Source organism: Amblyomma americanum, chromosome 1, assembly GCF_052857255.1.
Source record: "Amblyomma americanum isolate KBUSLIRL-KWMA chromosome 1, ASM5285725v1, whole genome shotgun sequence".
In the NCBI taxonomy this organism is placed as follows: Eukaryota; Metazoa; Arthropoda; class Arachnida; order Ixodida; family Ixodidae; genus Amblyomma; species Amblyomma americanum.
In genome coordinates, this window is record NC_135497.1 from 88,749,442 (window position 1) to 88,776,729 (window position 27,288).

General features: G+C 45.3%; 1 protein-coding gene across 1 annotated transcript in view; it reads right to left on the minus strand.

The window, feature by feature from the left end:
* Window positions 1–1,736: 1,736 nt before the first annotated feature.
* Window positions 1,737–27,288, minus strand: part of LOC144113194 (uncharacterized) — a 33,097-nt gene continuing 7,545 nt past the window's right edge. The window contains exons 5-7 of the mRNA XM_077646156.1: window positions 14,741–14,812; window positions 5,683–5,773; window positions 1,737–2,233 (exon numbers count right to left, since the gene is read on the minus strand). Coding sequence (XP_077502282.1) covers window positions 5,738–5,773; window positions 14,741–14,812 — 108 coding nt within the window. The 3' untranslated portion in view covers window positions 1,737–2,233; window positions 5,683–5,737. The remainder of the gene's footprint in view (window positions 2,234–5,682; window positions 5,774–14,740; window positions 14,813–27,288) is intronic.

Consider the following 27,288-nt stretch of genomic DNA (forward strand, 5'->3'; position numbering starts at 1 on the left):
AGCAGTTACTTTACTTTCCAGTTTTGGATCATAAAAGCTCACTAGAAAGTTTTAAGAAACATTTTACATATTTATTGCTATTATTATTATTATGAACCTCAAGGGTCCTCAGGTGGGACGTTAGACAAGAGGTGGACGCTCACACGGTGGTTAACAATTACTGCTGAGCGGCAATCATTGAGATGAAACAGCTTCCATAATGGCAGTCTTGAAATGAACAGGATCAGAAATTTGCACTAGGCCACTAGGAAGGTCATTCCAGTTGTGAGCTGTGAGCACAAAAAATAACTCCTAGAATGTAGTACAGCACGATGCAGGATGATGCTGGTAGGACGGTAGTAGTAGTAGTAGTGGTTTATTAAAATAATAATAAAAAGGAAGGATAAGATTTTTGCTAGCCCCAGCATCTGCCACCGATAGAGAAGCACCTAAGCTGGGGCAAGGTGCGTGCGAGGTGTTTGGCACGCTGGGTGAATGAGCTGGCTGTTGTGGGGTGAACAACGAAAAAAAACTGAGAAAAGCAGAGGCGTGAAATTTGGCGATGGGCAGTGAGAGAAAGAACTTTTCAGCTGAAACTTTAAGGTGGATATGCTAGAGCATCGTAAGTATAGTTTAAAAAAATGAAATGAGTAGCTCAATTCTGAACGAATTCAAGAGCTCAAATAAGGTTAGACTGGTGTGGATAAAGGATTGCGCTGGCGTATTAGTTTAGATCACATAAGTGTTTAAAAAGTTAGCAATTTTAAGGAAGAAGGCACCATGTGCAGGTTAATGACAGGCGCACCCAAATGTTCGATTAGATGATTTTATGTGGTTATTGCGGTAGGACCAAGATAAATCATTTTTAATTTAGTTTTTACTCAACCACTATTGCACTTCAAAGCAGGCATTGGCAATTTTGTCGTTGTGAAGGACGCCTTTGCACTGTAAAAACGAAAACACCTTTTCGAGCATTTTCGATTCTATGACTCACACCTGGCCCAGAAGGGTGTTCTGTGCATTCATATGTACACCCTACTGGCGGCTGTGATGATGACTACGATCTCTTAATGGCACAAGGGCAAATTTGGCCAAAGACTGCCATGGCTCAAGGTATATTTTGCCTAGACAGGGTGGAGACCCATTTTCCAAGCATTTCACCAAAGACAAACCGAGCACCAGTGGGTACTAGGCGGCACTGGGGATCGAGCCCGCACTTGCATGAGGCGGATGTTCAAACCACTAGGTAACCATCCGCTGCAGTACAACACATGTTTCAGAAACTGATGTATCCAAAAATGAAAATATGTAACTGAGATGTCAGAATGCATCACATGACGTAACCACCAAGCCTAGGAGCATTTCAGCGCTTTCTTACATACCTACCCCAATGTGGTAAGAATGCATGCAGTGGGTTCAAAATTTCATTCTACTCTCAGCAACTTTCTTGGATACTCTTTAGCTTTATTAATCGTAATGCCTACATAATGTAATGTACCATATTTGCAACAAGTAACCAGGCAACACAGTTCGTTCCTTAGCTGTGTATAGCAAAGAACTTATGGCACCTTTCAAGTTTAAAATCTGTGTACAGAAAGGAGATCCTTTCTCTTCACCTTTTGCAGCATTTTGGTCTTTAGGGGTGCTGCAAGGGTGCCACTATATGGCTGAGAAGCAAACACAATTGCCTGGTCACTATCGGCAAAGACGTACCAGTTATCTGTACTGCCTGAGTTTTTCACAGAAATGAAAAGGCTATGTGCACTGACAAACATGCATCAATGTTCTAAACACACTAGTGCAGAAGTAGAGAAAAACTTTATTATCAAAACAAAACACATTGAGCACAAGAAGCTTCTGCCAAAGAACTCCTTACTTCCATCCAAGAAACACTGCCATACCAGCTTTTATTGATGTGTTACGATGCTTCAAGAATAAGATTCCATTGTAGTTACATTGACCTCCTAATTCTTCCAGAGCAAACAAAATTCAAGATTCTTGCTTGTGCAGCATTATAAACCACTATGAGGAATACTTGCACTGTGATGCTGCAACGCTTAAGAATGGGTGCTCAATGATGCATAATAGCTTGCATGCAAGCTTAAGGTAGCTTATGCTGAATATCCACAGAGCTGCCATTATGGAAGTTATGGTGCCAACTGCATCGATGAACCTGCTGACTAGTCACTTTCCTTTGGCGCACAAGAAGAGGTGATCAACCAGCTCAGGAGAACAGCATACGTGGTGCGAGTTTCTGCAATTTACGTAAAAAAAAACAAAGCATTTCACTGCACCTGGTACTACTCAGTGATCCATTTCAAAAACCAACATACTGCTCACTAATGATGTGCGATATTATGTAAGCTAACGCAACCAGAAAACTTAAAATCTGTGCCTAAGGCAAGTAAGCACCAAATGTTATTCACTCCCTGTACCCTTCCAAATAGGCCATAACTGTTCCAAAGAAAATGGCCATAGATGGCAATATACGAAACAATGCTTCAGCTAAAAAGCAACCTGCTGGGAAATAGAGATGGAAATAGAGCTGGGTCAGGCTAGGCAAGTTTGCGCGAACTGCTACAAACATGTGCAAACAACTGGCCTGACAAGTTCATAAGCTGACTATAAATGGCACACAGCACCTTGGCAGCCAAGGAGAGACGCATAGGGTGCTTCGACAAATGTTTTCATGATGATGCTGGTGATGAATTTTTATGGCGCAAGGGCACACAGGTGTTTTCGTCTATTCAGGGTGGGGTCAAAGACCTATTTTCCAAGCATTTCACAGATAAGCTGAGTACCAGGCCAGGGGAAAGCTTGTGCCCATTGTACCACTGATGGGCACCTGGCGGTACTACGAATCAAATCTCGCACCTCTGGCATGTCAAGCGGATGCTCAAATCATTAAGCCACTGCTTTGGTGACAATGTTTCACACAGAATACAAGTCAGAATGCAACAAACATTCATTGTGGCATTACAACAGACGTACATTAGTGTCACTGCCAGAAGTGCCAGCATTCATGAAAAAGATCTAATCTGATCAACACACAGCATGCTTTCATTAATGTGCCATTTGTGTGACATCTTCAATGGTAGGAAACAGTGCTAATCCACCTGACATATCTCTGGTATCCAGGGCCACCTAACTCAAACTATCAAGAAAAATTTGCACAAGGTTATGAAAACATTGTTATGTTCACCTTCTTAAGAGGCAAAGTCTAGATTTGGGAAAGAATCATAAGAACTTCCAAATAGATGTTTACTTTTCGCACCCATCTTTGAAGAAGTGTTGATGAAAGGGTGGGTCTAGAGGAGATTAGAAATGCTGGCTTTACAGGTTTGCATTGCATCACTAATGTGCAACCCAAACAGACAGGCAAATTTCTTACTTCACAAAAGTTAGTTCTATTTCAAGCAGTCAGGCAGTAGCTATAGAAAAATACGAACTAGACGTAATGAAGGAGGCATTTTTAAAAAACTGTCGTCATAAAATGGTCAGCCTTGGTGCAACCGAGCAAACGAGTGCACTGGAGGATTAAAGACGACATCGACGAGAGCATTAGAAGGAAAGTGGTAGCGTGAAATTAGCAGTTTTTGTGAAAACAAAAATGGCATAGTAACTGTCTCACTTCTCCATGGACAACCCAACTTGTAGCGGTTATCTGGCCATAAATGTGTCATGCTAGGTGCCGTGCTGTGCGGTGAAAAACCATTAAGAGACGACACAAATTGGGGCGCGAGACCTCAATTTTAAACATTTTTTCTTGTTTTAAGCAAGTCACCTTGATTAAAACTTCAGAAATGAAAGGCAATAAACTGTTCAACCAAACCCGCCATCATTTGTATTTTTACTTGGACCACCTCAGGGTGAAATAAACGGTCGTTTATGGTTCAAAACACACTTTTCTGGAAATTCAGTATTTTATTTCAATGCGATGTATTCCGTTTCGTCAGCTGTAACATTTTTTATAGGTAATACACATCTTGGGAAACAAGGTGGCCATTTCTGAATTTCCGAGAGGAAGTTGATTCTTTAAAAAAATGTAAAAAATGCCAAATTTTTACATTTTATTTAAATTTTTAAAAAATATTTATACCATCCAAAAATATATGATCTGAATCATATCAAAAACCAAAATCTGTGCAAATCTCTTAAAAATTCGTGGAGTGTTTTCTAAAAATTTATATTCATCGACTATTGAACAGTGCCTGGCTTCATGCCTTTTCGAAATGTTCAAACTGAGCTCACCTCAGGAATAAATTTTTTTCAGCAAAAATATTTTAGGCTTAGATTACACACGTTGCGATAAGTTTCCATGAATTTTTTAAAACAAATTTGAGATGGTTGAGCGCAATGTCTGGAACGTTTGGCGTGGATGACCCTTCTGCAATTTTTGCAAATACAGACAGGACAGATATCGACCATTAGGTATTAAAGTTACTGTGGTAACCTCCTTTGTGTATAACTCATATTCTTTCAAGTTTAAGCTGTTCTGGAAACATATATTCTTCTAAGCATAAATTGCAAATATTTCATGAGACGGGAGCTATATACCACATGCTGCTTTTACAGTTGGGGCTTCAGTGTTGTCCACTACAGCAGCAGACTTAGATATCTTTAAGGTTCATTATGTACTGTGCAATTTCAGCTGCAGTTTAAAAATATTGTATGCGGTTGATAGCAGGTGACAAAAGTTAGTGGGTCAGTAGTGGTGTGTTTGTGAATTTGTGCTCTTACCTATTGACAGAAAAGGCTTCGCTTTCTTCCGCATTGAAGGACATGATGTAAAAACATTAATGGGTCAAACTCGTTAAAACATTAAGTTGGGCTAGTTGGCGTTTGCTTGCTGGAAGCGGGTGTCCCCTGCACGTTTGTTGTAGATGTAGTGTGTGTGCTTTCAAACTGCTTAGAAAATGATTCCAGCAAGTTAATGGGTCGTGTCAATAGTTCCTCTTTCCCATGGAGATGTGCAACTTGTTTCCACATTATGTGAAAGACCACACTACATACATATAAAGGCCTCCTTTAACCAAGCTTTACAAACGTGCATTCATGGCCTAGGGGTAGCGTATGTGACTCTCAACCTGTCGGTCAGGGGTTCGATTCCCAACTAATTATACCAATTTTCTTTTCAGCACAATTACATTCCTTTGGAGACTTACATGTCATAATGGCATTTGAGACATGTGGCGATGCTTTAATGACACTGTATTTAATGTTTTAATCAATTCCACACCTCCACGTGTGACGTCATGACCTCTTGCCTGATATGGAGTTTCTCTACAGAACGCCGATGGACTACGCCAGGCTTACATTAATTTTGTTAAGGTTCCTTCAAAACAGCACACAAGAAATGGGCATAAAAACTTTATTCAGTGGAGCAGAGCAACAAAATACATCGTAAACTTACAATATTGCCACAGCTGCACCCACACAGTTTGTAATATTGGTTGACCTGCCAGAAGCTTCTATAACAGCAGAAAAGCCACAGTAACAAAAGCTAAAGTGGCACTTATGATTAGGACATCAAAGTAAAAAAGAACAAAAAAATTCACTTTATGTTGAGGAAAATTTGAAATAATGCGAAGGAAACCCGACTTCCAAAAAACTGATGCAAAGCAATAAAAATTATGAGCTGAGTAGAATGAACTCTTTCTAAAGGGCAGCAGATACAACATTCATGCCTATGTCACCTCTTACCTGCTGCATTAGTGCCAGCTCAAAAATTTCCGTGGCCAGCTTCTCCTTGGCACTTTTAATGTGTTCTATGGCTCGAATTGGGCAATGCAACCTGCAAAGCAACCACAGCCAATGCACACTCAATGAACACAGAACATTATTTACATTGTAAAAAGGCTTCGCCGCTATATTTCAATTGTAAAGGCACTCGGGCTACACAGCTTGCAGGGCGCCCTGAAAATGATGTGCTCATCCAGGCTTTTCTGCCACCATAATTAATGGGGAGAGAGTCAGTGGGCAAAAGGAAAACCATCACCTTTCTTCCATTTAGTTTTTTCGATGCACTGGTAACAATGAGCACAATCTGCCCTCCTTTAACAGGCACTCTAGAACCACCATGAGCACCAATACAAGGAAACTAGCTTTCTTGAGAATTGCACAAGCACACCCCAGCTGAGTAAGTTCATTGGTTCCAACTGGAATTTGTCCATTTGGGACCAGTTAGGTTTTGTGGACACCAATTGGACGTGCTTCCAATTGGATCTAACTGGTTTCAGTGGCATCAAAAAACAATTGGTTCCAACTGAAACCAATTAGATTTTCTCCCAGGACCATTGGGGAACATTCTACCTTGTGCCAACATTTTTCAGGGAAACTGATATTAGGAGAATTGCACACTGTTAGGGAAGTGAAGCTAAACAACCATCACAAAAGCATTGCACACAAGGAACATAAGCTCAGTCTATATCCACCAAACACACTTTTGCTTCCACTTGTATACTCCATTAATGGGACCCTCCTGCTGGAGCCAGTGGTGCTTGTCCATTGAGCGAAATTATTTCATCTACTCACACCCGCGGTGGTAGTGGAAATGATGAAAACAATTCAGCAGGTAAAGCTGCTAATATCTTTTCAACAGAAACCTCTTTAGTTCAGTGCTGTATGTCAATAATGAGCAACATGTAGCTGTGACACCGGTCCCCTGAAACCGCTGCAACCCATTGGAATGTCCAGTTGAAATCTCATGAACCAATTGGATTTATCCAGTTGGACAAGCTGCAGCCAACTGGAACCCAGTAACTCCAATTGGTTCCAATTAATGCCAATTGGCAAGACCAGTTGGACAAGCTGCTACCAATTAGAACCCAATAACTCCAATTGGTTCCAGTTAATACGACTTCGCAAGACCCGTTGGACAAGCTGCCGCCAATTGGAACCCAGGAACTCCAATGGTTCCACTGAATACCAGCTGGAATTCCAATTGGAACCAATGGACTTTTTCAGCTGGGACGTTTCCCTGTATAGCTGCTCGCAGAAATTGGGCACGGCCTGTTAAAGATATTCTGCCGCCAACTCATCGAAACCCACCAGTACCACACCTGCTAAACAGTATGGGATGAAATTTCAGTTTTAGACACCCTGCAAGCACCTCAGCCTCTGTGCACATTACAAATGAGGGAGACATGAAACATGTCTATGATCCATTGCAGTGGCTTTGTGGCTTTAGATTTCAGCTGTTAAAACCCAAGACCATGGGATCAAATTCCATGCGTGCTGGCTGCATTCCAATGGACGTAAAAAAGAAAAATGCCACTGTACTCTGCAATACCAGTGTACTCTAAAACACTGCTGTGACCCCCATAGCCCACATGCAGTTCCCAGATGCTAAACACCACAGTCCTAGCTGTTTTTGCATGGAATGAAACACATTTGCATGTTGTCTGCACGAAAGCCATAATTCACAATCCCTGAGCTGTTGATGTGTTTACACAAGAAAAACCAGTCATTGCCTCTATAACCAGTGTAAGACACCATGCAGCATCAGTCTTTTCTAGCCCTGGTGCACCTGTCAACATGCAGCAAAATGTATGGTTGTTGTCCACAGCAGAAAAGTATTGCAGTCACTGGACAAGCTGAAGTTGGCCGGCAAAATTCTTGATACATCAATAATGCAGAAGCCAGGAAGCCACATGTATATCAGTGTGTAATACCCTCCTCCTTACACAAAATTAGACACCCAGGACGCTACCTCCTGGCATCAGATCCAACAGAACACTGTCCCCAATTTCCACAAACTTCACCTCATGCACCCAACACTATACCCTGACACATGCCCATGGTGCCAGGCCCACCCAACATTCTTCCACATTTTCTGGGGATGCGGGGCAAAACCGAACCACTTACAGGTGCAGTACACGTCATTTGAGTTTTGGGAGGTGATCCTGACGAGCGATCGTATGGAGGACCAAAGAGCCCTAATAAAACAGGTCCACCTGACAGCTCAAGCCAGTGGAGCCCTGCAATGAGGACCCCACCTACAAGCCTCAAGAAACATTCCTCTGATTTTAACCTTTAAAGTTTACCTGCCTACCTACTGCTACGTTTCATGCAAAAGAAAAAAGATTATGCTTCTCAAGTGCTGGCAATTTTTGCTGCTTCGTTATTTTGAGCTTTTCTTATGATGAATAGGGACCATTGTTGAGTTTTTCAGTAGGTTATCTGTTTACTTGTGAAATGTGCTGTGTGATATGCAGGTATCAATCATATCCCATTCCTGCTGTTAAAGAAGCCTCTCGGCATGTGCAGTCATTCCCTGAGAAGGATGTTCCCAACAAGCATTCAGCTTTGAGTACTTGACTTATCCAATCTTGTCCTCAGTCTGTCTGTCTGTGTTATGTTTTTCCCATGTTTCATCAATAGGTACAAAACTTTCACTTTCCTAAATACATTCCAAAGCAAGTTTTAAATGCTTCATTGTACTGTTTTATCACAAGCAGAAAGGTTGTTTTTATGTGACAGTACCCTGAGCTACTCTTCAAAGGAGCCCGACCTACTCAGTGCTAAAAATTACAGCCAGGCATAAAAAGAAAAATCAATCTCAGTCATTACCTTCTGCAGATGTACAACCATGACACACTGAGCACTCTGATGGTATCATTAATATTCTTTCCACTCTACCAAATATACTCACTACAATATGACATGAAGTAGATGCCAGCAGCAAAGGGTCTCTGATGCTTCTAGCAAACATGTGCAGGCTCCTTTCAAGAAGTTTGGTATGACTGGAATACTTAATGAAGAGTGTTTGGTGTCAATACGGCTCATGCACCAATTTCAATGCATATTCATTCATGCTATGTGAGAACCTGCTAGAGCAGGAAATTTTTCAGGCTTATTCTTATGCATCTAGCTAATGTGTTCTTCACACGTCAAAGGGAAATTTAAACAGTGTCTACCAAGCTAAACAAAATACCGATAGGTATTGCATCATCTATCACCTTTGCAAAAAAATTTTTAGCCTAGCGCATCAAGCGTCTGAGATAGCGACGACTAAAAACAGCCTTCGCATTTTCCCTCTCAACTCATATAGCAAACACAGCGAGAAAAAAATAAAGATTACAGACCAGCACCACACTCTGTCTATGAAACTGTCACACAGGCGAACAGCCTCAGTTGTTTACTTGATTTTTTTTTTGCTGCTCACTCTCCTGCCACGTCTGTACAATACAGGAGAGCATAGAAAGGAAGATACCGCAATTTCTAGCTGGCCATTCACCTCGCCTTTCTTGCTGAGTGTTTATGTAAGCCAATGACAGCTCATCATTCCTGATGTCACGTGTGCTGCATCATGAAGCGTGCGGGGATTCAAGTGAAAGCCTGGCACTGCAGGTAGCTCTTAGGCGCAAAAGCGGGAATTTGAAAAAAAAAACTGCAAATTATTGGCTCACTTCTGAGGCATGCACGTAAAGTGACATTTACTCTACACAATGCATGCATTTCACAGTCACTTTCTGAACTGCTTTTCAGGGACCCTTCAATGAACTTCAGCTCATGCTCAAGCTAAGCGGCTGTTTGGAGTGAATGTAGAAACAAATTGCTGTAAATATGCTAATTTTATTACCAGAAAATGTAATAGGTAATTTACAAAATACAGTGGAACCCCGTTCATGCGTTTTTCACCGGACCGCGAAAAAAAAACGTAACAGCCGGGAAAACGCAACAGTGAGGAAAGGTCCGAAAATTAATGAAAACAGTGCAGCTTTGCCTTGAAACAATTTATTTCGACATCAAGTGAGCTTAGGTCTTAAAAAAATGGAGAATGGTCAATTGCCGTTTTTTCCGCTCGCTGGAAAACACCACGCGTTTCTCGATGGCCCGGAAAGCCGCATTGCTCTCAGGGTCGCTTTGAGGTGCAACGTACCTGCGGAGGAGGTCCAGAGCTGCGACGGCTTCTCCAAAGCTCGGGTCCACCAACTCCCCGGAATCATGCGGCTCATGCTCCTCGTCGTCATCACAGTCTGAGGCTTCATTCGCGACCGAGTCTGCAACGATCTCGGCGATACTCTGACACTCGGATGTCACGACAGCAGCATCCACGGCGACGTAGTCGTCATACGTGACTCCCGTGGCACCCAGCGCATTCAAAGCTTCACTCAGCTCTTGATCATGAGAGGCTGCTTCCGTCTCTTCAGCTTCCGTGGCAGTTTCCTCTCCGCCGTCCATGCGAAAGCCACACCGCGCGAAGCAGTGCTGTGCAGTTGACACGCTCACTGCAGTCCACGCTGAAGCGACGTAGTGCAGAGCGTCCAGTATTGAAACGATCGTAGGGTGCTGTCCGCGATCAATACGCGCCAGACAGCGCTTTACGATGGACTTCCTGTACGAGTGCTTTAAGTTCTTTATGACGCCGGCATCCAACGGCTGCAAGTGGCTTGTAGTGTTTGCAGGAAAAAAACAAGCTTAACGTTCCGAAGAAACGACAGGTCTCTCGGGTGGGCAGCACAATTGCCCAGAAAAAGGACAACACTCCCGCACTGGGAGCCCATCTTGTTGTCGAAGTAACGAAGAAATTCTTCAAACAAAGAACCCGTCATCCATGCACAACTGTTGCTTCTATAGTGACATGGCAGCAGGCGAATGTTCTTTAAGCACCGTGGGTTTCGGTATTTTCCGATTACCCATGGCTTCAGCTTGTCCGAGCCATCCATGTTGCAGCAAAGGAGCACCGTCAATCGTTCTTTGCTGCATTTGCCTCCGTGGCATGCTTCGCCCTTCAGGCTTAACGACTTGGATGGCTGCACCCGAAAGAAAAGACCCGTTTCGTCGGCATTGTAAATGTCACGAGGCTCATACCCCTCAATTATGGCAGATAGTGTGGCCTTCCAATCGTCGACTGTTTCCAAGTTTACACTTGCTGCTTCCCTGGATACCGTCTTATACGCGATGCCGTGCCTCTTCCGGAAACGGTCGATCCAGCCATTTGACGCTGTAAAGTCACTGATGCCCAGTCGGTTGGCTATTTCCATCGCCTTCTCGCGCAAAATGCTGCCGTCGAAGTTAACAGCGGCAGCGCGAGCTTGTTTAAACCAAGTAAGAAGCGACTCGTCGAGGTTTCCATACTTGGCGCCACGAGCCTGCTTAGCTTTCGGGCCGAGGAGCGCAGCATTCCCTCGTATCTCGGCACGCTTCGAGACGATGCTGTTAAGCGTCGAGGGCGGCAGACCAAGATCCTTGGCGATGTCGACTCTTTTCCGCGCTGGCTGCCTGTCGACTGCGTTGAGAACATCCAGCTTTTCCTCGAGGGAAAGCGCCTTGCGCTTGCGCGACGCCATCAAAGGACGACAAATCGCTCGCGGTGTTAGCGAGGCCCAACGAGGCGTAGGCAGCGTAGGTGTTGACGGGAGGACACGGACGACTCGGATGGGTTGACACGCACAAACAAGAAAGACTGGATTAGCAAGGCCTGACGAGGCATAGGCAGCGTAGCTGTTGACGGAAGGACACGGACGACTCAGATGGGTTGAACCGCACAAACAAGAAAGACTGGATTGCTGCAGGCCCGCGGGTTTTACTCGCTTCGGCTGACGAGGCAGTGGCCATCTAGTGGCAATCTCTCCAACTCGCGTGCAGCTTTTTATGGCCTCCGAGATTACTCAAACACGTGCAAGGGGGTGATCTCGGAGGCCATGGTCTTGTAGCCAATTCCGTAGCCAAGCCTGGCCAAGACTCGTCAAAATGGCGTTTGGCGCGCGTTGCCCGGCCGGGTTCGGGGTGCCAGGTTGCGACGCATCATTATGCAGGAATGTTTTCACAGCTACAACGTAACAGCAGGGTACCCAATACATTGGATCCTATGGGAGCTATGCCGGGACCGGACGAAAACGACGTAACATCCGGGAAAACGCAGCAGTGAGGAACGTAACAACGGGGTTTTACTGTATTAACAGCTGTTTCCCTACATTATATACAAACAAATTAAAAAAGGACACTATTACACACTCATAAGATATTTGCCAAATTGAAAAGATGACCAATTAAATCAGAAGAAATGTCTCTGGCACCCGATAAAAGCTTACGAGCCAAAACAAACCTATTACTCATATAAAGGAGGGGCCATGTGTGTGCATAAAAATGTGCTTAGAGCCTTCCAGTTGCATGTACAGAAGGCAACGGTTCGAGCAAAAGCAGATTCTCATGAAAGCGCACTAAGCATGTTTACAGGGCAACTCTGGAGGTTTTTTCAATACTTTGAGTTACTTATCAAAACACTTTCCTAAGGGCTACCTGTCGGCATAAGAAAGCAATTTTCAAAATACCAAGTAGAAATATTTTAAAAGAGATAAACACCAAACCAAAAGCAAGACTTAGGTTCATGGCCAGGGACAATGCTCCACTTGACACAGCAGTGACCTCACAGACATTATTGGAAAAACGTTGAATGGCTGAAATGACGACAGCGTTCATAAAATTCCTTAGACAACCTTATACTAGCCTAAAGGTTTGATCTTGATGTGGAGTGGGCAGTAACATGCGATTTACGCTCGCGACATTGCAAACGCAGTGTTACTCGCAGATATCACCTGAACTGAGGCCATGGAAATAGCAAACTCTAAAATCGATTTGCGCAGGAATGAATTCCCACACAGCTGCCAAACTTGGCACAAATGATAAGGATGCAGAGGAAAACCTACAGGAAAAGCATCAGAATACATGCATCTCGAAAAACCCCCGAAGTCGCCCTTTGTAAGCTGTACAGTTTAATGTCCCAAAGCAACACATGAGCTATGACGAACACAGCATAGCATACCTCAGCAGAGAGTAAAAAACCATTCCTTCAGCTTTCAGCACAATTGGTAACTGCATTGACAAGAACACTAAACAGGTTATCAGCTTAATTATCAAAGTGCACCTAAGCACAATGTGTAGCCCTCCGCCACTGTTTTGTAATTCAATAAACTACCAAGCTTTTCTAGTTCAACAATGTAGCATGTGTTAGATTGGATTATGAAGGAGAATGTTTGCATGAATTTTTGAAACTGCCTCAGTAGAGCCAGAGTCCTTCAATAGCACTTTATGGTCACGAAACTTCTCCATAAATCTAATGGAAGAGCTTGGTGCACTGCCCAAAGCGGCAGCACAGCAGCGCTAATGTCAATCGAGGAGCATGTTCTGGTAAGCGGCAGAGCGGGTGGCTACCTAGCTGAGTAGAAAGTGACGATTTGTGGTGTGTCATTTTCTTGTTCAGGCATTTACAGTGTCGAAATACTTGAATGCGCATCTTTTGTGGACCATCGAATGCTGTCTGTGAATGATGCCGTTACCTTGTGTGACTGGCTGCCGCTCCGGCTACAGGAGCAATGGCGACAAAATGTTTCTCATCTGATGCCGAACTGACAGAGACGTGGAGATGTGCCATCCCTCAAAAACGAAATTGGCAGTTTCAACTTTCGTGTTGCTGCGATGAAAGCTGCTCAAGCTGAAGCCTAGTGCTCTGCCTAGGTTATTCGAAAGCTCCCGCGATATTTAACCAAGCACAATCCCCATTCCTGATCATTAAAAAAGTGACACTGTATCGTATATGATGCCTGCACAGCAGCGAACGCTTTGAGTAATTCATTCTCGAACTACTCGGCCATCGATGACGCTGCTGAAGCAGCACCAGTGCCAAGACAGATAGCTCGCTGGTGCCAACGTGTCATAACTTGAAATGCTAAAGAAGGTGCTGGCTGGAATGACACCTTTCCTTCTTTTTTCAGCTGCAGAAAGTACACCTTCCAGTGTGGGTTTAGCGTGGCAAAATATAAAGCTGTCATACAATCCCAAGGAGCACTCTCACTTATATGTATCGCAGCTTTGCAATTGTATATACAAAACGTCCAGTTTGCGGGGGCAAAAGTCAACCGACTAAAAGCTGCTATGCTAACGCTTCTTTTTTTAATCTACAAAGTATATGTGAATAAACTGTCCATTCTGTACAAGACGTTCACTTGTTCATTTAGTGCATGTACACTGGCGAAGACGACAACGGCTTAATTGCGAAAATATATTGCTTTATTATTATTATTTATTGATACCTCACAGGCCCCGAAGAGCATTGAGTGAGTGGGGAATCAAGGAAAAGGAATATACCAAAATAATAAACAACAATAACGGTACAATGGACGCGGTACAAGGAAAAAAACATGAACACAGATTATTTAAAATGGAGCAAAAATAACATTTGAACGAAACAATACAAAATACGAAAAAATTGCAAAACGCAAATATGCAAAGAGGTTACTAGAAGTCAGGTGCAAGCAAAAACAGTGGTACATCAGAGAACAATATAACAGCAACTGAAACTGTAGAAAAGCATTTGAAACAATACTAAAGGGATAAATGCATACATAGGGTCGTTTTAAACTCTATAGGATCAGGACAGGAGAGCCTGATTGCTTTAAGTAATGCAGACAAATTAAATGATTGAGTTTTGCCATATATACGATTGAAACCGAGATGATTATTCAAGCGCGCTGAGGAGCGGAAAGGTGATTCTAGAGGCAGAAACAAGGGGCGGGTGTAAACATATTTATGAAATAAACAGAGACGTGAAAGTGAACGACAAATTTCGAGTATCTGTAAAACATTAAGGGTTTTAAGCTGGGAGAAACAGGCGAGGGGCTATAATTACTAACAATGTACCGGGCAGCTCTGTTTTGAACAGTCTCAAGCATTTTAATGAGATATTTTTGATGGAGTGACCATACAAACGACACGAATTCCAACTGGGGTCGTACGAAAGTTAGGTATGCAAGCTTACGAATGGAGCTAGGAGAGTTGCGCAGGCTACGGCGTGTGAAACCCAGTGTCCTCGACGCTTTGTTGCAGACAGCTGAAATGTGACAAGACCATGAAAGATCTGGAGTGAGCTGAATTCCGAGATATTTGTAAGACATAACTTGGGATAGGAAGGTGTTGTTAATAGAGTAGTTGAAGTTAGACATATCATGTCTTCTGCTAAATGTCATAGATTTACATTTAGTAGGGTTTAGGATCATGTGCCAGTTTTTATACCAATCAACAATAATGCTAAGATCATTTTGGAGGGTCAGGTGGTTAGTGTCTCAAGTGATCATGCGGTAAACAACACAGTCGTCTGCGGAAAGTCATAAATGGGAAGAAATGTTATTAGGAAGGTCATTAATGTAAATTAGGAAAAGCAAGGGTCCACGTACGCTTCCCTGTGGTACGCTAGAGGTTACATCACATAGTGGTGAGGAAGATCCATTGACAACAGTGAACTGTTGACGAAATGAGAGAAAGTTACGAAGCTAAGACAATGTGAGAGAATCAAGAGAAAGGGCAGATAATTTAGTAACTAGCCGGCCGTGTGCAACTCTGTAAAATGCTTTTGAGAAATATAAAAAAATGCAATCCGTTTGCTGGTTATCGTCCATGTTAAAATGCAAGTCAGTAGTAAATTCAAATAACTCGGTATCGCACGAGTAGCCTTTCCTAAAACCATGCTGATTAGAAAAGAAAAAGTGATTACGTTCTAGATGGTAGTAAATGTGGGAAGCAATAATATGTTCAAGTAATTTACAGCATATGTATGTTAACGAGGTAGGGCGATAGTTATCAGGTGAGCTTTTGATACCGGTTTTGAAGACAGGGATGCCCTTGACAATTTTCCAGTCAGTAGGCAATTCTCCGGATGATAAAGATTGCTGAAATATACGACACAAAATCTGGCTGGAAATTGAAATGGTGTTTTTAAGAATCTTGGAGTTTATGTCATCCACTCCAGCAGATGAGGATAACTTAAGGTTTTTAATCAGCGATGCAGTACCCTAGGCACTAATGCTGATAGACTCCATGAATCGGTAGTAGAGTCGGGAACAATAGGCATACTGGAATGGTCTTCCTTAGTAAATACTGAAGTAAAAAATCTATTAAACGTAGTCGGACATTCAGTGTCATCTAGCAGCAATCCACTATTGTGTAGTTGTATGAAGTCTTGTTTACATTTGGGAGATATAGTTCGCCAGAACTTCTTAGGATTACTCTACAAAAGTGAGGGGAGATCATGAGTGAAATATTTGTTTTTGGCAGCAGTAATAGCAGAACAGTATGTCCTCAGGCACTGTTTGTAGCTATCCAACAAGGATGGAGAGGGAGCAGATTTAGTTTTTCGGTAAAGCGCTTCTTTTTATTTCGTAATCGACTGAAGGCCTTGTTGAACCATGGATTAGTTTGTCATTAGTTATTGAAATTAGTGGAACATGCTTGTCTATCAGCGCAGAGAGTTTGTGTTTGAAAAGCAACCAGTTGTCTTCGGTAGGTCGTTGGTTACTCAAGGGCAAAAATACTCCATTAAAAAACTTGGTAAGTTCTGTATTACCATATAAACGCGTGTAAGGGCCGCACTTTTTTTCCCACTTTTTTCCGCACTTTTTTTCGGGGGTCAAATTTCGTAGTGCGGCCCATACACGCGATTTTCGAAAAAAAATGTTTTTTTCAAGTGAAAGCAAACCAATCTGGAATGCGCGGCATTTATTTACCGTTCATGCATCACTCACGGAGTCTTCAGACTCCGAGCTGGTGCTGTGTTCAGGTAAATGTTCAGCCCACAGAAAGTCGCCTTCGGTCCCGTCTAAACTGTTTGAAATTCCGGTCACTTTGAAACTCCGGGTAACAATGTCGGTCGACACGGAATTCCACGCGGACAAAATCCATCCAAGCACAGTCGCGAGCAGTGCCCTCTTAAGCCACCCTGTCGGCGTCTCGTCGTGATTGCTATTGGCCATCCATTCCGAATACTGCCTTCGAAATTCAACCTTAAAAGGCCGATTGACGCTTACATCCAGGGGTTGCAGCATGCCGGTGAGGCCGCCCGGTCCTCTTGCGGTATGCTTTTAGCACGCGCCAAGGCTTGTGCCCTCACGCACAGCGTGTCCGTTGTCAACGCGTAACCGTTCTTCCGCACTTCCATTGAATAGCATAGCAGCTCTTCTTCTAGCTCAGGAAATTTGCATGGCTTGCCTCGGAAAGCGCGCTTTTTGGAGCTGGTATTCTTCAACGCATCCCTTTGTCCGCACCACCGTCGGACACACTTCTCGTCCACGTCAAATTTTCTGCCCGCAGCACGCTTGCCGTGTTCGAGAGCGAACTCCACTACTTTCAGTTTAAAGCCCGCCGTGTAGCTGTTGAGGTGCTTGCCCATCGTGCAACAGTGACAATGCTCAGAGGCAGTTCATGAAAAAGTGAAGAACGACAGCGCACGAGAGCAACAACTATGCCGAGCGACCACGCTAACACAACCACTAAAAAACGCATGCTTTGACAGCCAGAACAGAACAAAGTTAGACCTGGTGATACTGATGCCGATACGGATAGCGGAAGTACAGTAGCAGAAGCTCGCGGCAGAAGAAAAGATAATGATGATGACCCGCGGCCTCGGGCGCCATCCATGGGCGGCACCTCGAAGCTCCTGTGCGCATGTATTTCGAAGGCTATTCTTGCGTGTTTCCTGGAAAGTTTGGGTGCGGCCCTTACACAGTTTTTTTTTTTCAAATATTTCCTTTGGGAATACGGGGTGCGGCCCTTACACGCGTTTATACGGTAATCTCACCATATCTTGCTTTACTATAATCTCTAATCCTTTTTATTGTATTACCTGAAAACAAACTAGGAACTAGAGTTTCAAACTGAAGCATCTTATGGTCACTAAATCCATCAAGGTACATAACCTGCCCTATGGTGTCAGGAGTGGTGGCTAAAGCTAAATCTAGTATGTTAGAACCATGGGTATTCTGGCTAATGACTTGAAATAATTTGAAATCTAGAGTTAGGTTAATGAATTCTGTTGCAACAGTATTAGATGAAGACAAATTAACCCAATCTATTTGAGGAAAATTAAAATCACCGAGCAAGCAAATGTTACTGAGCGCACAGTCATCAGCAGCGGCAGAAATGCTAGACCGCAGATTGTGAACAGTATGCCTATTGTACCAGGCACTGACTACCGATTCATTGAGTCTGTCAGCAGTAGTGCTGAGGGTACTGCATCGCTGATTAAAAACCTTAAGTTATCCTCATCTGCCGGAGTGGACGACATAAACTCCAAGATTCTTAAAAACACCATTTCGATTTCCAGCCAGATTTTGTGTCATATATTTGAAGAAACAGTTTTACAGGAGGCCCATGCTATTTCTAGGTCAGAATTGGATGCGATAGTGATGGAAGGTAACGTTCTTTTGATTGCAAGGAGAACCCCGCCCTGTTGCATTTGGGTTGTAAGCCCCAAGGGTAGCGTTGGCCTGGCGGCCTGGGGCAAAGCTGGAAACATCCGAAGGTCCCGGCAAAGGATGACTCGACTGGCAACAGAACAACTTGTTTATTCTGGCATCGCAAAAGAGCAGCCGGTCAGGGCGACCACGTTACTCGAAGGAAGGAATCGAAGTCTCTCTCGCGTCCGGCGCAGCTGTCTTTTTTTATACCCTCGGAGTCGAGGGCAAGAGGGAACGGCTTGGGAAGAGTCATCCGATACGGCGACGCTTGAACATGTTCAGGCGTGACGGGCGCGTCCGCCAGGCCGGCGCCGGTCAGACCTCCTCGCCTCCCAGTTGAGGAGCTCCTCTCCCCGGCTGCCGCGCTTTGACAAGCGTGGGCAAAACAAGCACACACACACACACGCACGCACGACGACACGTGGCACTGAAACATGCCTGGACGCGCTTGGCGGGAGGCGTCGCGGCGGCGATGAACGAAGCCGCGGCGTCCGTTGCATCCGCGCCGGCTATACCGCGCGTCGTAGGTAGGCGAGACGTAACAGACCGCCCCGCCGGGAGAAGGAGATCCCGATGGTCAGGGGACTGCATCCGCTGTCCAGAGGGATGTCGCTCGATGATGCTCGTAATCGAAACCGATCGTCCCTCGACGTTGCTTGAGCGCAGCGCACAGAGAAGGCCTCGTTCTCGGGTTCAGGATCACATAGGACACTGTAAAGTCACTTCGGGAGAGTTGCCATTTTTTTTGCTCGTTCCCAGCAAGCGTTAGAACTACGCCGAAACGCAACCGCTCAGTCAGCAAGCACGAGACAACCCTCACTAAGCTCTGCCAGGCTCTTTCCCCTTTTATACTACTGCCTAGTTCCTTACAGTAGTCAAGCAGCACTCAGAACGCGTCCACAAATTGGAAAATTGCACTAGAAGGCACATAATCACTTTGAAACACTAAACAAAAGCAATATGTTAAAAATCCTGCCTCAGGAAGAAAACATCAGTAACCAACAACTTTGAGGCGGATTCCTACGTTAGGGGCTTCGACTTAAGCCATCGGCGTTACCGTTGAGACTCCCCTTTTTGTAACGCACCTCAAAGGAATATTGTTGCAAAGCGAGGCTCCAGCGCAGGAGGCGGCCATTTTTGGGAGAGATGTTCTGCAGCCATTGGAGAGGGCAGTGATCCGTCTCAATGATAAACCTCGAGCCGGCTAGGTAGCATGACAATTTCTGAACGGCCCACACGAGACACGCACACTCTTTCTCGGTGGCGCTGTACGCCTGCTCACGACAGGTCAGCTTACGACTAGCATACAGGACGGGGTGTTCCACTTCTCCATTGTCCCTTTGGCACAGTACAACGCCCATGCCTCGCTCACTAGCATCGCACTGAACAACGAACCCTTTGGTATAGTCTGGCGATCGTAGCACAGGCTGGCTTGTTAGGGCGCTCTTTAGGGCGCTAAAAGCTCTCTCCTTTGTCTCGCTCCAGACGACTGTTTGGGGCTCTGTTTTTCTTAGAGCATCCGTCAGGGGAGCCGCGATATCGGAGTACCTGGGGATGTACCTCTGATAGTAGCCGGCGACACCCAAGAACGACCGAATATCGGTCTTCGTGCGCGGTTGCGGGAAGTCTCGCACAGCGGCCACCTTTATTTCAGAGGGGCGGCGACGACCCTGTCCAATCACGTGACCGAGGTAGACAACCTCTGCCTGTGCTAATTGGCACTTGGGAGCCTTGACTGTCAAGCCCGCTTCGCGCAGGCGGGTTAGCACTGCCCGCAAGTGTGCCATATGCTCAGACCAGGATGCGGAGAATATCGCTACGTCGTCTAAATACGGTAAAGCAAATTCTTCCTGTCCCCGCAACACTTTGTCCATGAGGCTTGAAAAGCAGTATGGTGCGTTCTTCAAACCAAAACTCAAAACTTTAGGACGGAATGTTCCCATTGGTGAAATGAACGCCGCATACCTACTAGCCTCCTCTGTAAGTGGAACCTGCCAATAACCCCTGACAAGATCTAGGGTGGAAATAAACTGAGCGCTACTAACTTTCTCAAGGCGCTCCTCGATGTTAGGGATCGGATAAATTTGATCCTTAGTGATAGAATTAAGCCTGCGGTAGTCGACGCAAGGACGAGGTTCCTTGCCCGGTACCTCAACTAAAATCAAAGGGGAGGTATAATCACTCTCACCCGCCTCAATAACATCGAGCTGTAGCATTTTCTTTACCTCAGTCTCCATAATATCGCGCTGGCGGGGTGACACCCGGTACGCCTTGGATCGTACTGGCTCTGGCGAGGTAAGTTCTATATCATGAGTAAGGACAGAAGTCCTACCAGGCCTCTCAGAGAACTGACCTTGAAACTCTTGTAAGAGTTGGTGTAGTTCGGTTCTCTGCTCAGCTGACAGCGGTGCTTTAATGATTAAGTCACTAATGACCTGATCAGTGTCTTCCCTGTTCGTCACTGAGCCTAGTCCCGGAAGCTCGACCGGAAGCTCTTCGGGAACGTTTACCATCATACACACCACTGCTTCCCGTTGTCTATAGGGTTTGAGCAGATTACAGTGGTAAACTTGCTGTGCTTTCCGTTTTCCTGGCAGACTCACCACGTAGTTAACATCCGACAGTTTTTGAACAATCCGTGCTGGGCCCTCCCACTGCACGTCGAGTTTGTTTTTTAGCGATGTGCGCAATATCATCACCTCATCGCCCACCTCAAAACGACGGGCCCTGGCTGTCCGATCATAATAAACCTTGGCTCTCTGCTGAGCCTTTGCCATTGCTTCACCTGACAACTCCTGTGCCCTTCTTAAGCGTTCGAGGAGACTAAGCACGTACTCGACCACGACTGGGTCGTCGCCCCTGCCTTCCCACGAGTCTCGAAGCATGCGAAGCGGAGACCGCAGCGAGCGACCGTACACCAGCTCAGCTGGCGAAAACCCCGTAGCCGCATGCGGCGCGGTCCTTAATGCAAACATCACCCCAGGCAGACACAGCTCCCAATCACTTTGTTGCTCAAAACACAATGCTCTCAACACGCGCTTCATGACGGAGTGGAGCTTCTCAACGGAATTCGACTGTGGGTGGTACACTGAGCTGTGTAACAGCTTTACCCCACACCTTTCGAGAAAGGCTGTCGTCAAAGCGCTGGTAAACACTGTGCCCTGATCTGACTGGATTTCCGCAGGAAAACCAACTCGCGCAAATATGGACAGTAGTGCATTGACTATCTCAACTGAGCTGAGATCTTTAAGCGGCACTGCTTCAGGGAACTTTGTCGCTGGGCAGATCACAGTCAAAATGTGTCTGTACCCCGTGGCTGTTACCGGCAGAGGTCCCACTGTATCAATAACGAGCCGTCTAAAAGGCTCCGTAATGATAGGTACCAACTTCAACGGCGCCCTCGATTTGTCCCCTGGTTTGCCAACCCGCTGACAGGTGTCACATGTCCTCACAAAGGTTTCTACGTCACGAAAACACCCTGGCCAATAGTACTCTTGCAAGAGACGGTCCTTAGTCTTCTTAACTCCTAGGTGTCCGGACCACGAACCGCCATGCGACAAGCGCAACAGATCCTGACGGTAGCACTGAGGCACGATCAGCTGATCGAACTCGACTCCTCTGCGGTCTAGATACTTCCGGTACAGGACCCCACCTCTTTCCACAAAACGAACATTTTTCTTGGCGATACCTTCTTTGACATTGCAGCGCATGTTTTCTAGGCTGCCATCCTTTTTTTGCTCTGCTATCAAAGCCGACCGGCTGACTTTTAGCAACCTATTAAGTCCATCGGACGTAGGCGCGATGAGCAAATCTGTAGATAGCTCTTCTAATTTTCCCGTGTCGGGCATTTCCTCTCCAGTACCTGGTGCCTTCAGCGCTACAGGCTCAATTTTATTCAGTTCGGACGTGCTCTGAATATCAGCTTGCTGCGCCTCCGACCCTTTCTCATTGCTCGACAACGTCGGCCCCGCAACTACCGCCTTTGCAGCGAGCTCCCGAACTCTCGATCTGGTTAAGGCCTGAACGCTAGCCTCACCAAACAAAAGACCCTTCTCGCGCAGGAGGTGATCGGACCGGTTCGAAAATAGGTACGGGTACTGGGGGGGCAGCATAGATGACACTGCTGCCTCCGTCTCAATTGCTCCGAAAGGTCCTTCAATGAGCACTTTTGCTACGGGCAGACACACGCTGTGAGCTTCCACGGCTTGCTTGATCCATGCGCACTCGCCCGTGAACATATCGGGTTCTACGTAAGAGGGGTGAACTACATCCATTGTAGCTGCGGAATCACGAAGCACTCGGCACTCTTTCCCGTTCACGAGGAAGTCTCGCATGTAAGGCTCGAGAAGCTTCATGTTCTCGTCAGTGCTGCATAATGACAAAAAAACGACTTTTGTTTTTGTTTCTGGACACTGCGCCGAAAAGTGACCCGGCTTCTGGCACGTATAACACACGCGCGCTTGCCTCGCCTCGAACCGCTTTCTGCGTTCGGCTTCGGCTGCCGCCGTCTCCTTACGTTCGGTCGGACTGCTTTCACTCGCATCCGCACTACGCGTGTCCCCCCTTGCTCTCATGGGTGTGAACTTCGGCCTCTCAGACTTGGAGCCAAATTCACCCTTTTGACCGTCCTTAGCTCCGCGAGCCCGACGCGTCACAAACTCCTCGGCTAGCTCGGCGGCTTTAGCCACTGTACTAACGTCTGGCCTATCCAAGACCCAGTACCGCACGTTCTCAGGTAACCGACTATAAAACTGTTCCAGCCCGAAACACTGCAGAATTTTCTCGTGGTCACCAAACGCTTTCTCTTCTTTGAGCCACTCCTGCATGTTTGACATAAGCCTGTAGGCAAACTCTGTATATGACTCATTTCTGCCTTTTTCATTTTCCCGAAACTTCCGACGGAACGCCTCCGCTGACAGCCTGTACTTTTTTAGCAGACTCGATTTCACTTGGTCGAAATCCTCTGCCTCCTCTCTCTTCAAGCGAGCGACTACGTCGGCCGCCTCGCCGGGTAACAAAGTGAGCAAGCGCTGTGGCCACGTTTCCCGAGAGAACCCCTGCTTCTCGCACGTTCGCTCAAAGTTAACCAGGAACAAACCAATGTCCTCTCCAAGCTTAAACGGCCGCATCAGGTCAGTCATTTTGAACGATACCCGTTCTCCTGCACCGTGTGCCTGACTTCCATTACGAGCGCGTTCCATCTCTACCTCGAGACGCTTCATTTCTAAAGCGTGGTCGCGCTCTTCTTTCTCTTTTTGCTCTTTACGTTCGCGCTCCTCTTTCTCTTTTTGTTCTTTCCGTTCGCGCTCCTCTTTCTCTTTTTGTTCTTTACGTTCGCGCTCGTCTTTCTCTTTTTGTTCTTTACGTTCGCGCTCCTCTTTCTCTTTTTGTTCTTTACGTTCGCGCTCCTCTTTCTCTTTTTGTTCCCTCTCCTCAATGGTCTCAAGGCATTCCGACAGCTCGTCATCCTCAGCCTCCAACTCAAGAATCGCCCTTAGCAGTTCTGGTTTTCTGAGTTTGTCTGAGACATCAAGACCCAACTCTCTTGCAAGCTCCAGCAATTTCGGTTTGCGCAACGACTTCAAATCCATGGCTGCTCCGAATGCTGCTTTCTCTACTGCCTACTATTGTCTTGCCGCAAACTAACCCGGCAGCAACGACAACCACAATTACCAGCTCTGTTTCTGACACTAACAAAAGCCTGGCAAAACTCAGAAGAAGAAAGTCCCGCACTCACCAAACCTCGCAGCCACGAATTCAGCGCAGTCGTTCCGCTGCAGGCAACCAGTCATCACACAGGGCTCGTTGCACTGCTCCCGGATGGTCGTTGTGCTGCTCAGCATACAGTTGACCGCATATCTTCGCTGCTGGCCTCCGTTGTCGGGATCTCACCGCTGGCAACCAGTTGTTGCATTTGGGTTGTAAGCCCCAAGGGTAGCGTTGGCCTGGCGGCCTGGGGCAAAGCTGGAAACATCCGAAGGTCCCGGCAAAGGATGACTCGACTGGCAACAGAACAACTTGTTTATTCTGGCATCGCAAAAGAGCAGCCGGTCAGGGCGACCACGTTACTCGAAGGAAGGAATCGAAGTCTCTCTCGCGTCCGGCGCAGCTGTCTTTTTTTATACCCTCGGAGTCGAGGGCAAGAGGGAACGGCTTGGGAAGAGTCATCCGATACGGCGACGCTTGAACATGTTCAGGCGTGACGGGCGCGTCCGCCAGGCCGGCGCCGGTCAGACCTCCTCGCCTCCCAGTTGAGGAGCTCCTCTCCCCGGCTGCCGCGCTTTGACAAGCGTGGGCAAAACAAGCACACACACACACACGCACGCACGACGACACGTGGCACTGAAACATGCCTGGACGCGCTTGGCGGGAGGCGTCGCGGCGGCGATGAACGAAGCCGCGGCGTCCGTTGCATCCGCGCCGGCTATACCGCGCGTCGTAGGTAGGCGAGACGTAACAGCCCCCTCTTTTGTTTATACAGTCATGTCTGTAGATATTGTAAGCATGGGCGTCGGGAAAGATTTCACTGTGTTCGATACCGGCATGCAACCAAGTCTCTGTTAAAGCAACTATATCAGATTCACTACCTTCAAGAAAGAAACAGAGTTGATCGCGTTTAGGCATTAAGCTTCTGATATTAGAAAATGAAAGGGACAGCTTCGGGGCGGAGGTGGATGACATGGGTTGGGGATGCTCACGGAAGCTGGTTGCATTGCCTAGCTATGGCGAGACTAATGTGACCGAATCACTGGCGCGGTCATACACAATTTTTTTTTGTCCATTCGAAATTTGTCAAATGTCAGTTTATAAGGCATGGATTGTGATTTAGCAAACTTTGTCAACTTGCTTCTAGCTTCACGAGTTGTAGCAGAAAAATCCTTGCGGGTAGAGTAACTAGTATCTTTCAATTTGTGCCCATTTGAAAGGATGTTTGGCTTGTCTTTAAAGAAGGTCTGTGCCTGTCAGATTTGAAATTAAAAATAATAATAATAATAGCTTTATTTCCATCAAAACGATGGAGGGGCCGTGGGTAAAAGCTGCTGAACAGCTTGACTAGAGCCCACGGTCCCCTCTACAAGGCAGTACAGGAGCATACATGAAACATACAGGAATACAAACATGCAGAAACGCAAAATTGATTCGATTTAATGTATCACAAGGAAATCAATATTAGAATTGTTCAAAAACATGACATATCACGTGGCGCAGTTCACGAACTGTAGTGCGACCTAAATCAATTCCACATTTATTCAGATCATTAAGAAGTTTAGGCAAAATGTACGATAGTGTACCCATAGAATAGTTAGCACGGGGAGTGACCACCTTCCAGTATTCAGACTGACATATAGTGTAGGATGTAGGCTTTATTTCTAGCTTGGCTAGGTTGCGAAAGAAATTTCGATTTTCTTTTAATTCGTACTTAAAGGCAACAATTAGTCTATAGCTAAACAATTTCCAGACAGGCATTATATCTGCTTTAATGAACAGAGCATGTGTATGAGAATTGTAGGGGACATCAAAAATAAGCCTAATTATCTTTTTTTGTAGGACGTACACCTGTGTTAAGTTTGTTACTGTGGTAGATCCCCATACCAAAAAGCAGTAAGAGAGGTGAGAGTAAAAAAGAGAATTATATATCAGCTTTTTTACGTTGAAAGGTAATATAGACCTACATCTGGATAAAATACCAACGACACTTGACAATTTAGTGCAAACAGAATCTACATGAATATCCCACAGCATATTTTGCGAAAACGTGACCCCAAGAATTTTAATACTACTTACTATTTCTATTTTTCTGGTGCCATAGGTAAGATCTACATTCATATTTACCTGCTTTGATTTCGGTCTAAATAGCACAGCCTTAGTTTTGTTGGTGTTAACTTCTAACTGATTTGCTACAGACCATTCCAGAAGTTTTACAAGGGCGGAGTTTGCTATATAGCTGATTTGCTCACAGTCTGTAGCGGAAAAAAATATGCTGGCATCGTCGGCGTACAATATATATTTGGCTTCAGCGCATGTATTTACCAGATCATTTATGTAGATATTAAAAAGAAAAGGTCCAAGAATGCTGCCTTGAGGCACTCCTCTTGCAATTGGTTTTTGGTCGGAACAGTGCTCACCTATTTGAACATACTGCCGCCGATAGCCAAGGTGAGATTTTATAAGATTCCAGCAATGGCCACGCACTCCATACAATTCAAGTTTTTTGAGTAAAATGGAATGAACAATGCAGTCAAATGCTTTCGTGAAATCAATGTACAGGCCCAGTACAACCATCTTACTTGAAAACTGTGATAAAATAAACACTTTTTGTTCTATTAAGGCTAGTTCCGTGGACCTATGCTTTCTAAATCCAAATTGAGCTGGGGTTGAAAGGTCATATTTCTGAAAAAAAATTGAAAGGCGCTCATGAATAATCTTTTCTAAACCCTTTGAAAATATTGGCAACACTGAGATAGGGCGATAATTCTTGATGTCATTTTGATCGCCGAGTCTATTAACTCTATCAAATTGTGAAGCAGACAAAGATAAGCCTAGATGCTCTGAACAAACCGCGATAATTTGCCCTTCAGAATCTGCCCAGTTTTCGTCTTCCACATCGTCGAAGCCAAAGAAAAGCAAGTTATTTTGACACAACCTGTTTTCAGCATCATCACATCTTGAGTAAATGTTAGAAAGCTGCGAAGAAATGTTTCGAAAGGCATTGTCAGCCAAAAAAGACTCGGGCTTATCGGGTGAGGCTGTTGGTGTTTCAATGGCTGCAACTCTCAGCATCAGCTGTTCGACTTCATTTTCGGTAGCATCCTGCCTTTCTTTAACACCTTTGATTTCATTAGGTATTGTAGCTTGGCCAGCTTCAATTCTTTGGACAGTCAGCAAAAGAGTTTCCAGAGTTTCCCTTTCAGTTTCATTCATAGGCCCAGAATTGCTTTCAATGTCACCCGATAATGAGAGTAGCATACCATAAAAAAGTAAGTAAAGGCGAGATGGCAAAGAAAATAAGTGCTTCAGTGCATCAATAAACTCTCCAGGGCACAACTCCACAAATAGACAATAATCGTTGCTCTTCACA